This window comes from Leptidea sinapis, chromosome 46 (genome assembly GCF_905404315.1).
Source record: "Leptidea sinapis chromosome 46, ilLepSina1.1, whole genome shotgun sequence".
In the NCBI taxonomy this organism is placed as follows: domain Eukaryota; kingdom Metazoa; phylum Arthropoda; class Insecta; order Lepidoptera; family Pieridae; genus Leptidea; species Leptidea sinapis.
Genome location: NC_066310.1, coordinates 795325 through 810983, shown reverse-complemented (window position 1 = coordinate 810983; position 15659 = coordinate 795325). Strand labels below are relative to the sequence as shown.

Below are 15659 nucleotides of genomic sequence, written 5' to 3'. Positions count from 1 at the left end.
ATGTTCATTGTTGCACTGCAAAATTTAGTAGGTCTATACATATTTAAACAAATTAGTTAGTGTACTTCAAATTCACTAAAATAAAATAAATAAAATAATCTTAATAAATAATAATCTTAACAAAAAAAACCGATTCCAAAAAGCTTTGAAAACAAAAAAATAAAAATAATTGCGTATTTTTATACAAAATTACATAATCTAATTTTAGTTACGATAATAAATATTTTTGAAGTTAGTTACGATTAAGTTTTGTTGAAGTCGGTTGTTTTTTTGTTATTTTTTTTTTGGTATGTGTAGCTAGGTGATTTTAGTCCGTATTCTCGATTGAAATTTGGATGTTTTTGAAAGCCATTAAAATTATTACAATTCATGCTCAGTGGTGTCAACATAATGTCCCCGGTCTGACGCCTTCGGGAGTCAAAATGACCTCCATAGAGAAAGGAAGTATTGTGGCTGTCATGGCGGGAGGCAAAGAGCACACATTGGCTATTGGGATTACATCTCTGTCTACTGATGACATAGCCAAATTAAATAAAGGTATCGAGGTATCGAGAACTGTCATTATCTCAATGATGGTCTGTGGCATATGAAACCAGTGAAGTAAATGATTAACTCGTCTTATTTATGTATTATCAAAAGCGCAATACTGTGTCTAGACGTGTTACTAAGTCTGCTTTAAATAAAAGAATAAGTCGTGGAGAGTTACGGAAAGTTGCGAGAGCGCCGCGGGCCTAAGAGTCGCGCTGATCGGCCGCTCCGATAGATGTCGCCGTTGGCCGCACCGCCCGCGCCTGTGACGAATATGATGTCTACATAAATATGTAGACATCATATTAATCAACATGTAAATACATGTTATACCTAAGTCTGCTTAAAATGAAAAACTGAATTTCGTTTTGAGGCGCCTCATATAATTTGGAGCAGTAAGAAAATGTAACCTACACTTATAAAGATAATATTTTCAACCATTTCATTAGAATCGTATCTGCCTTTCAAGATCATATAGTAAGTAGAACTAATAAATCTCTATTTCCAGAGCGCCAAGGTTTTAAATTCACAAATATCAAATATCATAACAAATTCCCGGGGCGGGGCTTGTCATGCTCGCTTAAATGGCACTGCTCGTGGTGGCGTCGTGGGACGGGTTTACCTTCCCCAAGATATGTGTGCGTGGGAAGCGATGGGTGCCTGGTCGATCCTGTGTTCAGGGATTTTTATTTTTCTCTCATAATACCTTTACTTATTTACAGTACCATCAACTGCACTCGTAATTGTTTTGTTTTTATTTATTAATAACTTTTTTTTTAAGTTACACAACTAAGCATCGGAATACATGTATAACACATGTGATACAAGAAATCTCGAGTGATTGCCAACTCCGCGGTCATCTGGATTCTGGAATGCCAAACCAAGCTGGGCGTCCTAAATAGAGCGCGGAAATATAAGCTGGACCACATTCCAGCGCTCTACAAAGCACACGTCCGGCTTCGTATGAAGTATGGCTGTCATCTCTGGTCTGGCGCACCCCATTATCAGCTCGAACCATTTGACCGCGTGCAACGCAGAGCTACTCGAACTGTGGGGGATCCATGACCCATCGAAGGTGCTCTGTGAACGATTAGATTACTTGGTGTTGCGTAGAGACGTTGCTTCATTACGTGTTTTCTGCCGCATTAATCACGGTGAATGTTCCAAAGAGCGGTTTGATTCCTGCCACCAAATTCTACAAATTAGGATATCATCCCCACCATCTGGATATGTGGCGTTCCTCCACAGGCCGGTTTTCATGGAACTTTCTCGCACATACAACCAAGCTGCGAAATTAGCGTGCGGTGTTTCCGGGATGTTACGACATGGGTACGTTCAAAAAAGCGCGTTCCTCAAAATTTCAAAAATACCTCTAGAATTGCAAGAGTATTTGGGCGGCGGTGATAACTTAACATCAGGTATCTAGGTTGTCCTAAGCTTCTATAAAAAAATAAGTATGGTTTGCATTTCCTCGATTTTAGCATCCACTTTGCAATTCTTCTAGGGTTGAAACAAAACATAATCTTATGTTCACTGAAATAAGACAGGGAGTTTAACTGTTACTAGTTTAAAACACAAGCGCCTAGCTATTTAAAATTTTGTAACATAAGTAGGTACCAAAATGTTTTTTGCTATTGGGTACTACCTCCCCCATACGCTGCAGAGACCTATGGATTCATATTGCATACGTATGTATGTCGTATATAGGTCGATGGTTCATCCGGCTCGAAGGACCATAAAGAGGGTTGCACTTAGAGATAGATATATTGTGATTTTGAAGGTTAATTATTTTTATGTAATTAATGTATTAAACTAGACAATTACACTTGTTAAATTACTATAATTAATGGTAATAAATACGCGTGCCCAACCGAATACAACACATGAACATTAGTAATTAATTTTAAATATCATAAGCAATACTGCTAATGTGGTTCGATGGATGTACTGCGATCATCAATTTTATCACTAATATGTATACTACTTCATAACATGAAAGTCGTATTAGGGTTGTTCTTTGTACTGTTGTACTTGCCGTAAGCTCACTAACGAATGTCTGCAGTATTTATTCTTTTGAATGCTTTATACAGAACATTGAACGTTGACATGCAATTATTTTGTTGATATTAAAAATATAAAGAAAAGCTCTACGCAATCAATTTAGTTTTCTACGAAAACGCTGGAATTGTTTCTCCGGAACAGATATGATGTGGAATGCAACAATCGTATATACGTACATGAAGCGACAATTCGTTATGATATTTGATTGAGGGGAGTTAAAAAAGAGGTAGAGAAAAAAACCCTATTAATGGGAATGTGGATTTACATACCGGTTGCTCTGTTTATGACATATTTCTAATACTAAAGTATATCTAATGAAAACAATCGGTACAAGTGGAAATTTGACTAAAGAAGAATTTTGTAAGTAGAAAGAAAGCTGAAGAAATAAGAGTTAAAAGAGATGTTACTGATATGGGCGTCGATGAAGGTCAAAGCGGAAGTAGATCAAGGAATGATCATTGAGAAGGGGGTGAAACAAACCATGAGAAAATTGAATGTCTGTGGGTGATGGCTCTCTCAGAAGTTAAAACTAAACAACTGTTCGAGATTAAACCAAACACAATATCCACAATAAGCGTAAAACTTAAGGCAAGCTAACATGTTTAATTAATCATTAATCTAGTATATCTTTTGTAATTTTTCAAATTAGTTTTCAAAACTTTCATAGATTGTAATAAAATTAAATAATAAAATGAACAATCTGTAAATATTGAATTTAAAAAGGGCCAATGAGTTTCTTACCAAAGTGGACTCATCAATCGAATCAAACTAAACCGAAGCGTGAATGGTAAACTTTTGACATTTATAATTGTAATTTTTTGACAAAAATTATTAAGGACTTTTTTAACTTCCCGATAAAAAGTTTGAAAATTATCAAAAAAAGTTATTGGTTTTACCCCGTTTTTCGAAAATCGAGTCTTCATCAGGTCTCGACGTTTTAACGTCCTATGAAGCTTCTCTGACTATTCCCGCGATGGTGTCCGTACGTCTGTATGTATATATACGAGTATGTGTGTGTCTGTGTGTGTATGTATGGATGTATCATTTATTTAAACCTCTATAACTTTTGGACTGCTTGACATTTGAAAGAGCTTCAGCAAACTTAGATTTGAATACAGTTCGGACCGGTAGACTTTAAGAAGTATAAAATAAAACTATAAAAAATTTTCATGTGTTTTTATTTTGGAATAACTTATAAACATACTTACTTTACATATACTTTAAATAATATTCCAAAAACTAATCAGGTCCTAACATAAAAAAACCACGTCGATCGCCACCAAGCCGGTCAAAATCGGTTGATTCGTTCATGAGTTATCGTTAAGAAAATAAAACCAAAAAGTGTTTTTTTCGGAATTACTTCGAAATTCCGAGTTCGATCAATTGAAACTCAAAGATTCTTTATGAGGCTCAAAAAACTGCGTCGAATACCGCCAATTGCGTGAATATCAGTTCATTTATTCAAAAGTATATGCCGTTTGAAAATTCGAAAAACAGTGTTTTATTAAGCTTTTACCAGACTTAACGTCATAAGTACAATTTGAAGTGTTTATTCGCGTATAATTTTACATGGTATGTTACGATGGTATGATGTTACAGTTTCACATATTGCGCCAGGCTAACTACAGGCATGCAAATTAATTTAATACAGTAAATAGTATAAGGTAAATAACACATAACAAGATTATATTATATATGTCTACATGTCAGAAACAATAAATATTAATTATCATAATACTAAAGAATAATAGAGAACTACAGACTCACATAATAATAAAATAATAACAGACTAACATAATAATAATAAATATTGTCTAATTAATTATTAACAATAAGTTTCACATTTTATGTTATGACATTACTCGCGTTCAGAAATTCATTTATCGTATAAAATGGTCGCTCACTTAACCAGTGTTTAAGTTCTTTCTTAAAAAGTTTTTTATTTAATAATTTTAAATTAATGGGCAGTTTATTGTATATTCTGACACTCATAGCAAGACAACTCTTGTCATAATGCAAGGTCAGTGGGATTTCGTCGAAAATTAGTCTATGTGGATCCCGGCGGTTTCTTTGAGGGTTAGTGTCACAAACATTCTTGAATAAATCACTATTGAATTTCACAAATACACACAGTTCATAGATATAAAGACAAGCAAGTGGTAATAGTCCAAGTTTTCCAATGGGAGGTCTACAAGACTCATCAGGTGGCACGTTGCAAATAGCTCTCACACATTTTTTTTGCGATATGAAAACCCTAGAAATATTTGTACAATTACCCCACAAGAACAGTCCGTAACGCAAAACAGACTCAATTAAGCGTGATAAGCTAATAATGTTGTTTGTAAACAAGTAACTTTTTTTATTTGCCGAAGAGCATAAACAAATTTGTTGATCTTGCTACAAACGTTAGAAATATGTGATTCCCTCTAATGATGTCATCCAGGAGCAATCCCAAAAACTTTGTTTGATTTGCTGTGTTAACAGTGGTGGTATTATAATTAATATTTAGAATTGGGGTTTCGCGTTTAGTTGCGTTAAATTGAACATAATTTGTCTTTGCCAGATTTATCTTAAGGTTATTATGTCTAATCCATTGACTAATTGAATTCATCGTCATGTTTATGTCAGCTTCACTTACGGAGGCATTTTTGTCAGAAGCCACAACTATGGAAATATCGTCTGCAAAGAGGACACATTTGTATTTTGTTGTGTTTATACTGTCATTAATTATAAATTAGAAATAGAAGCGGGCCAAGAACACTTCCCTGAGGAACCCCGTATTTAGTTAATTTATGGCCAGATGCGTATGACTTCATCTCGTTATTTTCATCAGGTTTCGTGATGATAACATATTGAGGTCTGTTTGAAAGGTATGAAGTTAACCATTCAAGGGTGGTTCCTCTTATACCATGAGCTTTAAGTTTTTTAATTAATATAGGATGAGATACTCTGTCGAAAGCCTTTGAAAGATCAAAAAATAGCCCAGTAGTCCAGTTTTTCTTGTTGAGATTAGATAAGATATTCTGTAGTAGTGAAAACATTACTTGAGTCATAGACTTCCCTTTCTGGAATCCATACTGATCAGTATTAATTACATTAAATTTGAGACAAAATTCCATCAATCTTTTGTGAATGCATTTTTCAAAAACCTTTGAGAAGTTTGAGATTAATGTTATTGGACGATAGTATCAGCTAATATATTACCTTTCAATACTATAATATATTACCTTTTTTAATAATAACTTATTACCTTTCTTCTTTTTCGGAGTAGATATGTTTCACACCATATGTAACAAAATTTGGGTGAGCGGAATGTGGCCGAAGGAATGGACGCACTCTGTTTTCATACCATTACACAAAAAGGGGTCTACAACGAAATGCAATAACTATCGTCTTATAGCGCTCATACCACATGCCAGCAAAATTTTACTCCATATAGTAAACGAAAGACTGAAGGCTTATATTCTGAAGGAAATAGCACCAGAGCAGGCCGGTTTCGTAAAGGGCAAAGGTACACGAGAACAGATCCTAATTGTGAGACAAATAATAGAGAAAGCAAATGAATTCAACAGACCGACTTTCATATGCTTCGTTGATTTCCAAAAGGCATTTGATTCTGTTAAATGGCCACAACTATGGAAGATCCTCATAGAGATGGGAGTGCCCAAGCACTTGGTGCAAATCCTCAGAGCCCTTTATGAACATGGTTCCGCTTCAGTCAAGGTGGATAATGTCACGTCCGACCCACTTCATCCCTCTGCAGGAGTCAGGCAGGGCTGCATTTTGTCGCCTCTTCTGTTCAATATTTATACGGAGCACATTATGAGGATAGCTCTAGAAGATTGGACAGATGGCATACCAATTGGCGGCAAAAACATATCCAATCTCCGATATGCCGACGACACCACGTTAATAGCGACAAGTAAACAAAACATTGCTGAATTATTACATCGTATCGAGCATACCAGCCTCCAGTATGGCCTTAAAATAAACCGGCAGAAAACAAAAATGATGATTGTCGATCGAAGTCAAAACAATGCACCAGATATAGTCGAGATTGCTAATTGCGAGGTTGTACAGTCATACATATACTTAGGATCACTGGTCGCTAATACTGGTGGCTCGGAAGACGAAATTAGAAGGCGAATGGCTATTACCAGATCTGCAATGCAGAAGTTGACGAGGATATGGCGGGACAGGAATATCACCAAAGCTACTAAAGTTCAGTTAGTAAGATCTCTAGTGTTTCCCATACTACTATATGGTGCCGAAACATGGACAGTCAAAGAACGAGAGAGACAAAGGATTGACGCACTAGAAATGTGGTGTTGGAGACGAATGCTACGAGTATCTTGGACACAACGCCGCACAAACGTCTCGATACTTGAAGAGCTCAAGGTGAAAGAAAGGCTTTCATCTATAGTCAGAGCCCGTATCCTCAGATACTTCGGACATATCACGCGACGTGGAGAGCATGCCATAGAGAGACTTGTTGTTTAGGGAAGGGTCAACGGCAGTAGGTCAAGAGGACGCTCCCCTATGCGCTGGACAGACCAGATCAAAGCCTTAACCAATACTTCCCTCAACACATGTGCCAGAGAAGCAATAGCCAGGGATAACTGGCGTAGAATCGTTCGTCGTTACCACGACTGCTCTGTCAAGAGTAATCCGACGAAGAAGAAGAAGTATTACCTTTCTTAAATATAGGCTTTATCACTGATAGTTTAAGTAAATCTGGGAATGTACCACCGGCGAAAGATAAGTTTATTAAAAATGTCAGAACAGTTAATAGACCACCACAACTTGCCTTCAAAACCTTTGTACACACCTCGTCATACCCTTCGGAGTTAGTATTTTTTAATGACATAATCTCGTTCAAAACCTCAACTTCCATTGGTCTTAAGAAAATAGTTCGTAAAAAGCTTTAATTGGTAGGATGTCCATTTGTAGTCAAAACGTCATCAGTCAATTCGATAAAGTAATCATTAAATTCATTTCCTATTCTGTAGGGATTAGATACGGAATTATTTTTAATATTAGTGTTCTCTATAACCTTATATTTGTTTTCAGTACTTATTTCATTGTCAATTACAGCCCATGAAGCTTTACACTTATTTTTACTATTCATTATATATTTAATGTTGACATTTCTTTTTGAATTATAAATACAGTTTTTTAAGATTTTAGAATATGTTAGGTATTTATTTTTGTCTTTCTTGGTTTTCAGTTTGTAGTAAATATAACGCAGCATAAGCAGTCTTTCTTTTTCTTTTACAGCTTTGCTAAAGGTCTTACCTACCTTTACTAATCCAGTTTTCCTTTGAAGACTTATCACCGGAAATTTTAATTTTAATTTTGGGAAAGGATAACTTATATATGAGGCAAACAACTCGTGAAATTCGGTAAAACCAGCATTAACATCAGTTGCTTTGTAGACTTCAGACCATGATAAGGAACCTAAATAGCTTATAAATCTCGAGATATTTTCGTTACTATAATCTCTTTTATAAATGTAGTAAAATTTATATTTTGTGATTTTATTTTTTATGGGAAATTTTAACATTTGTGCGGTATTGTGGTCAGACAGGTAAAGGGGCAATACTTCACACGATGAATTTTTAATGTGGTCAATACAAGATTCTTTCCTCGTAGGTTCTTGGATGTGAATTGTTAGATTATAACTTTGCGCTAAATCCCGTAAATGATCGGTAATTTTATTCAGTTTTAAAGTATTTTTGTTGAAATCTCCAGCGATTATAATATTTCTTTTAACTTTGTATTTTATGGATATATCGTGTAGTAGACAATCAAGTTTAATCAGGAACTCAGTTGGGTTTGATTTGGGAGTTCTATAGACACATATAATTAGGAGTTTATTTGAAGGGATTCAGTTCAGGTATGTTTGACAGGTATAGAATTATCGGGAAGTTGCAGGGATGGCCTTTAGGGTCAACAGTTTTCCTAATTGTTTGGTTAAATATTTTCATTATGAGTAATGGTGTCGGGTGTAACTTATTTTCATGATTGGTAATTCCGTCATAGCAACGTTTCAGTGGTAAAGTATAAAGTAAAGCTATAGTTATTTATATTCATATTTATTATTTGCTATTAAAAAGGGTGGTACTTATAAATTTGGTCTTACAATATCTTCAAGTATCTGCTATTTAGCCATTACCATTACATTTAGTTTTTTTTATTACAATATAAACTAAATGTTGATTATATTTATTTTAACGTTATCAACTTTACGAAAATGAGGCCGAAGTCGCTGCAATACAAGATACAAGAAATTTCAAGTTTAGAAAGATATTCCGAATGAATTATGGAAAAAGTGACTTTCACTGAAAATAATTAAATATACCAATTTAATTTGTACCAAAATTTATAAACGCAGGACTGTAACGTGCACCTCTCGGGTTATGTCTCAACGCTCCACCATCCAACCCAACCGTCCGCATGTCGCATGATCTGAATATATTGTTACGTTTGTTTTAACAACCCGAAATAAAAATAACAAATAATTAAATATTATGTTTTATGCTGTATTAAAAGTAAAATCTACCTTAATAAACCTTTCCATTAACAGCCCGCGCCCCAGCCCAGGGTTAGGTTACACAGCAGAAGTTAACTTGGTCGTATTTAGTTATAATGAATCACACTATAATGTGGGGTCACCTCCCCCCCTCCCCCCTGCTAATCCGGGTAATAAAGAAAAATCTCCGGCGAGCGAGGTAATTAAAATAAACTGAGAAAACATGCAAATTGGAGAGACGGACTTCCTCGGCCTTTTAATTCTAGAGTTAACTTCCAGTTATCTCCGCTAATTCTGTTGGGGTAATATTCTTCATTACAATTACGAGATTATGGCTCCTTCATAGATAGTTTGTGGTCCAACTAGCGTGACAACTACCATGCAATATTAATATTATTATTTAACATATTCTGGTACTTGCAAATTGCAGTTATGGTTTAAATTTGTAAACGATATTTGTGAATGTTAACTCCCGCTTACCATACTTAACAATTGTTTATACCATGTGACAATTGTTAAAAAATTGCCAAAAAGCAAAACAATCTGATCGATTGTTAACCTTTTTACAATATTAGGACATATTAAAATTAGAATTGATGACTAATGTGCTTTATAATAAATTACGTCTTAATTCTAATTAGACGCTTCGCCTGTCACGTTAGTCCATCAATCCTAACATTCTTCCATTCAGAAGTTTCTTCTCTTATAAATAAATGGAGAAAAAACGCTTTTAACAGTTACCTACTTTAAAGCTTCCCTACTTAATTCTATCATTAACTTTGTATTTTACTGCAGCTTTGACAGGAAAGGGTAGCATTAAGAGATATTAAATAAATAGTGAATTCATTAAAGAGAAGTACGCTTACTTAAATGTAATATTTACAAAACAACAATGTAATTTTTGTGTGAGTTCTTCAACAGTTGCCACTATTGATCATTATCAATACAACATGAAATATTGTTTTTGCAACCGATTTATGCAACAGTAATGTGCCGACAAGTTGCATCACTGCGACAACTTAGCCATACATAACACCGCCACCACTCTGGAGAGAAAGGTGACACTCACTAAAGTTTCATACATTACCAAGATTTCCTTTAACCTGTGCGTCATAACTTTGCCTTGGGCTTTTTCACATATTTATTAAAATATTATCTTATAAGTGCTAGAAAAATACAGTGAGTTGTTGCATTATTGAATTAAAATATGTTCGAAATTATGATCTGATTGTGTGACTGGTGACCATTTATAGAGGGTATTTAGTAACCTGTTGACGCGAAGGCGATAACTTTGAATAATATCTAAATAACCTTTTGAAAGAATATTGACGAGTTCATTAGAGCGTTGGCTCTCAATCAAAGGAGCACAATTGCAATGCAGAATGGCTTACTCGTGACTTGTCACCGGATCCCCGTTGAACTATGAATATTGTGAGGTATACAGTTGTGTTGATGTGTGGTTCGGTCTGTGGCTTCAACGTACCAACCCCGGTAGTGAGGTTAAGTCAAGGTCCAGTGCAGGGTCTGAGGAGCTTGTCCGGACAAAACCGGTATTATAATATACCGTACGCGGTGGCTGGCCGGTTTCAGGTGAGTTCGTAATATTGCTATTTCCGAAAGTCATTGACTGATATTATCTCGCTGATACTCCGAATGAACGTAAATACTCGTACACAGCATTAGTTATACCGGTTGTGCATCATTATAAGTACATTTTAATAACGTAATAATAATTTAATAATAATAAGTTCACACTGGAAATAAGGAATTTCTTTAAACTAATTATTGAAGGCTTCAAAGGAAGATACTCAATACCTTTAAAGATAAATGTATACACTTTTATAAGCCTCAGCCGCCAGTCAGGCGTAATCTACATAATAGAGGTTGAAGTATGAAATTACCGTTTTATTGTAATAGTGATATAGACCTTCATGGTTTTGAGATTTTTGAGTGAAACTTTTTTCACATGGTACCTACCTATTTAGTTCTTCTTTTAAAAAATGTGCAACATTCATTCATCGTCTTTCAGTTGTTTTTGTATTCAGCTTAGACACGAAAGATGAATACCTACTTAATATATAATAAATTCGAGTGATTTTTGAGTACAAGTTCCGACGCGGAACTAACGCGGCAGAAATAGCTTGCAATATCAATGTTGCCTTTGGAGTGGGGAATGCTAATAAACGAATCGTGCAATTTTGGTTTTAATGCTTTCGTAATGGAAACTTTGATTTGAAGAACGAACCACGTGGAAAATCACAGATGTGAATAACAATGAATTGAAAGAGATCTGGAAGCCGATCCGAGCCAAACTAGGCCCAGGAATTAGCAGTTAAAGGTTACCTTAGGTTAGATGGCGACATCGAGTGGCTTAAGAAATCTCTGAAACAAGCGGTGACTAAATTGTCCATGGAAACTACGTAAATCCAATAATACAGGGTGAACCAAAAGTCCGTTTATAATTGGAATGATGATTAAAAAAAAACTAATTACAGTGGATCAAAATTGTTTATTGTTTTCGATAGTAAACAAAAGGATAATTTATTTCTTAAAAATCACATCATCCATATGCTTATTCATTATTCTGGCATTGCTGCAATCTAGAGCGGAAATTTTTGATAACAGCTTTACATGTTTCTGTTGAGATGTTTTGGATTTCTGTGCGAATACGATCCTTTAATTCGTCAAGAGTTACTGGGTTGGTGTCGTAAACTTTAGCCTTAAGAAATCCCCAAAGAAAAAAATCCATTGGTGATAGATCCGGGCTACGAGGCGGCCAGTTAATGCCCCCTCTTTTCGATATCACTTTTGGGCCAAAAATGTCTCGAGCTGCCCTTAACGAGTCCATCTTTCTGAAACCATGAGCGTTGATTAAAACCAACAAAATCCTGCAGCGCGGGAGCGAAAAAGTTTTGTAACATGGTTATATACCGCTCGGAATTCACTGTAACCGCACGTCCTCTTGAGTCTTCAAAAAAGTATGGACCAATAATGCCTCTTGCTGAAATGGCAGCCCATACTGTGACTTTGGGTGAATGCAGGGGTTTTTGATGCTTTAATTTCGGATTAGTGTCACTCCAATAACGACAATTTTGTCTATTAACATGCCCATTTAGGTGGAAGTGTGCCTCGTCTGAGAAAAAAATGTTTGTAAAACTGGTGTATCGCTCTACCATTTCGTTCGCGAACTGCAACCTAGTGGCATGATCCTGAGGCCTTAATTCCTGCACCATTTGAATTTTATAGGGATGTAGACTTAAATCTTTCTTGAGAATGCGTTTTAATGATGTTCTTGGCACGTTAAGGACCGCAGACCGCTTCCGAGTTGAAAGTCCAGGTTGGTCACGAACAGACGATTTTACTCGCTCCACGTTTTCGGGGTCCCTCGACGTTCTAGGCCGGCCAGATCGAGGTAAATCCATTGTTGAACCCGTCTTCTCAAACTTGAGCACCCATTTTTTAATTAACACACCTGATGGAGCTTGATTTTTGTGTCGTATCTTGTAATGATTGCAAAACTTTCGTTGAGCTAAGGTTGCAGAATCGTTGTTTCGATAGTACTCGCGTACACAAAACGCACGTTGACTACCGCTGAACGACGCCATGGTACTAAATTCCCATTGGCCGCTCTTGCAATGCGTAACCCCTCCACCCCCCTCCGCCGCCGCTGCTAGACGCGGCAACCGATTCAAATGTTAACGGACTTTTGGTCCATCCTGTAGATACGTGGCCAGACAGATTAAAGTTTTGCATTTATTTGCCAACTTTTTATAGGCAACCTATCGCTAATACATTCCATACTCAATCAAAGTTCATTTAAAATTAGTTTTATCAAAAAAAACACTTAGGTACCTGCAAAATCGAGCAGTGGGATCTTAGGCTATCAAGTTACTATCGAATATTTATTTGAAACTTTTCGCAGGTCGCTATTTAACATTAACAATAGCTTTAACTGGGGACGATTGGACGGTAACGGTTAACAGTTAGTTATGACGTCATCTTAAATATATCTCATAGAATTATAATTCTGTACAGTATTATGCATTATTTTCGTTTTTACCTATTAAATCATGAATGAATAACAAAGCATAATTGTTTTTCAGAAGCCACAAGATCCGCCCAAATGGAACAACCTATATAAAGCCACAAACCACACATTACTTATAAAATGTCCTCAGTGGCTGGTGTACCTCACCTTCGGCACCGAGGACTGCTTGTACCTTGACGTGTACGTACCGGAGACGGCGGAGCCGCGCGTCAAACTACCCGTCATGATTTTCTTCCACGGCGGCTCGTACTACACCGGCGCGAAAGACCTTTATGATCCTGAATTCCTGGTCCTTAAGAATGCTATCGTAGTAACTGCTAACTATAGGCTGGGAGTTCTCGGCTTCCTGTGCCTTGGTGGTATATCTAATCTAGGTCTGAGGGATCAAGTAATGGCCTTAAAATGGGTCCAGAATAATATAGCTGCGTTTGGCGGAGATCCAGATAATGTAACAATTTGTGGCCAAAGTGCTGGAGCCAGTTCAGCCTCTATGCATCTTTTATCCGAATTAAGCAGAGGGTTATTTCATAAAGTAATATTGTTGAGTGGCTCAGCCTTCTCTGTTTGGGCATTCAATACTGAGCCTCAGCGCCCCGCCTTTGAAGATGCGAACAAAATTTCAACTGCGTATGATGTGGAAGATGTGTTAAATGTATTTCGTAATGCGTCCTTGGATAACCTAATTAAAGCGACCACTGATGTTTCCACTAATCCGAGGTATTTTAAATATTCTCCGTGTATAGACGTGGACAGTATGGAACCATTTTTCCTCGACATGCCGTACAACTTGGTGACGTCAGGGAGGTTCAATAAAGTACCCGTCATGATGGGCTACACTGATTTAGAAGGCTCATATTTCTACTCTTTGTTGTATCCAGACACTGTTGCAAAACTAAATGACAACCTGGACGAGATGCTTCCATCTCTGTTTAGTTGGTGCTCACGCAAAGACAAAACCCTAATAAGTAGAAAGATACGCGAGCACTACTTTGGCGATGAGAAAGTAACTCTGGATTCTGTACAAAATTTGATTAAGTTCTACTCCGATTGGGTAGCCTATGCCACGTCATCCGCGACTTCCGCACTGCTCACCAAATATTCCGAACAGCCCGTGTATAATTACCAGTTCTCTTACGAAGGGGGGAGAGAATATGCAAAGTTTACTACAGTACCACACATACAGGGTACGACGCATAGCGGGGAGCTGTTCTACGTGTTCAAGCCGCAGGGGATATCTTTACCGCTATCGGGCAGAGATGCCAACTTTATTGACAGGCTTACTACAATGATAAAGAATTTTATGTTGTATAGGTAAGTTTAATTCTTTGTTTTTGGAGTGTATTTTTTATTATTTAAACCTTGTTATCGACAAGATGCGATAGTGGTCTGCTGTTAAACATAATTTTTTATACTAATTTGACGATTAAAGGTCGGAAGTAATTGCGGTGGCTTGTTGACGTATGGATAGAGGTTATCTCTATAGCTTTAAGGTCAGAGCTTATTAGATCAACCCAGCATCCGACCCGCACCGCAAGACCTCGTGCCATTGCACGGGTCCTGCGTGTACCGCGCGACGTTCACTGGTGAAGAGCTGGTCGGGTGGCGGGTGGCTATAACGAGCTGTGACCAGTATTCATCTTGTGTCAGCGACCCTACCCCGAGGGGCCGCGGGACGCTATCTGTGCGGTGGCCACGTGCCACCTCCGCTGCATCCAACACGCTGGTGCTGACAGACACGCCGCGCGTGTTGGCAACGCCGGCCCCGCACCACGCGGGCCAGTTCTTCTACGAGCTGCTGTGCGCGTACGGCTGGCCCGGCTACGTGCCCTGCGAGTCTCGCCGCATGTGCAACCGAGAGTGACACTCGTGACCGTCGACCGCGTCGTGAGCCTCTCGACAGAGCGGTACCGCCTTCGTATTACGTTTCTTACATGTAAATTTACCCGGTAGGTACTTGAAGACAAAATAAATTCCTGCTGGTTCCATGGCAGATTATTAGTGTAAGTTGATCACTCACCATTAAATGAACCTTATTCCCGCCCTGAAATGACTGACGATCAAGTAGAGTAACTGTACTTTTTTGTAATAATAATAGTTGAATCTTCTGTAAAATACAGAATAAAATACAGATAAGAGCGCTAAGATAGAATTTTACACTGTAATTATCTAAGAATAATTTATAGATACTAGTTTAAATCAAAACCTACGATCAACTAGTTTAAATCTGGAAAGGGGTACGTTTATGGACGACAGGAAAGCGAGAGACTTGATAATTAAATAATAAATAGGTAACTAGGCAATATATGAGTTTCCATTTTTAATTATTTTGTGTTTTGATAAAGTAAGCTCAGTATATCGCCGCGATGTTCGGTATCGGGAACGCGACGCAGCAGACAGTTCTACTTTATAAATATACAAATCAATTACTAAATCTGCCGCAAGAATATACAAATATTACCTAACTATATTATCACTACATTTTGAGTATGA

At 37.1% G+C, this 15659-nt stretch overlaps 1 protein-coding gene across 1 annotated transcript; it reads left to right on the top strand.

The window, feature by feature from the left end:
* The first annotated feature begins 10176 nt into the window (after positions 1–10176).
* LOC126977948 (juvenile hormone esterase-like) lies at positions 10177–15659 on the top strand. Its single transcript, XM_050826653.1, has 3 exons — positions 10177–10711; positions 13225–14480; positions 14817–15659. Exons 1-3 carry the CDS (start codon positions 10544–10546, stop codon positions 15028–15030), a joined length of 1638 nt encoding a protein of 545 aa, XP_050682610.1. The 5' UTR covers positions 10177–10543; the 3' UTR covers positions 15031–15659.

What these genes read in the sequence shown, in the direction of transcription:
- LOC126977948 (XM_050826653.1), top strand. Translation starts at nt 10,544, where the DNA reads ATGAATATTGTGAGGTATACAGTTGTGTTGATGTGTGGTTCGGTCTGT. An exon ending in CGGTGGCTGGCCGGTTTCAG is followed by an intron (nt 10,712 to 13,224) that starts GTGAGTTCGTAA and finishes ATTGTTTTTCAG; the next exon opens with AAGCCACAAGATCCGCCCAA. An exon ending in AAGAATTTTATGTTGTATAG is followed by an intron (nt 14,481 to 14,816) that starts GTAAGTTTAATT and finishes ATCTTGTGTCAG; the next exon opens with CGACCCTACCCCGAGGGGCC.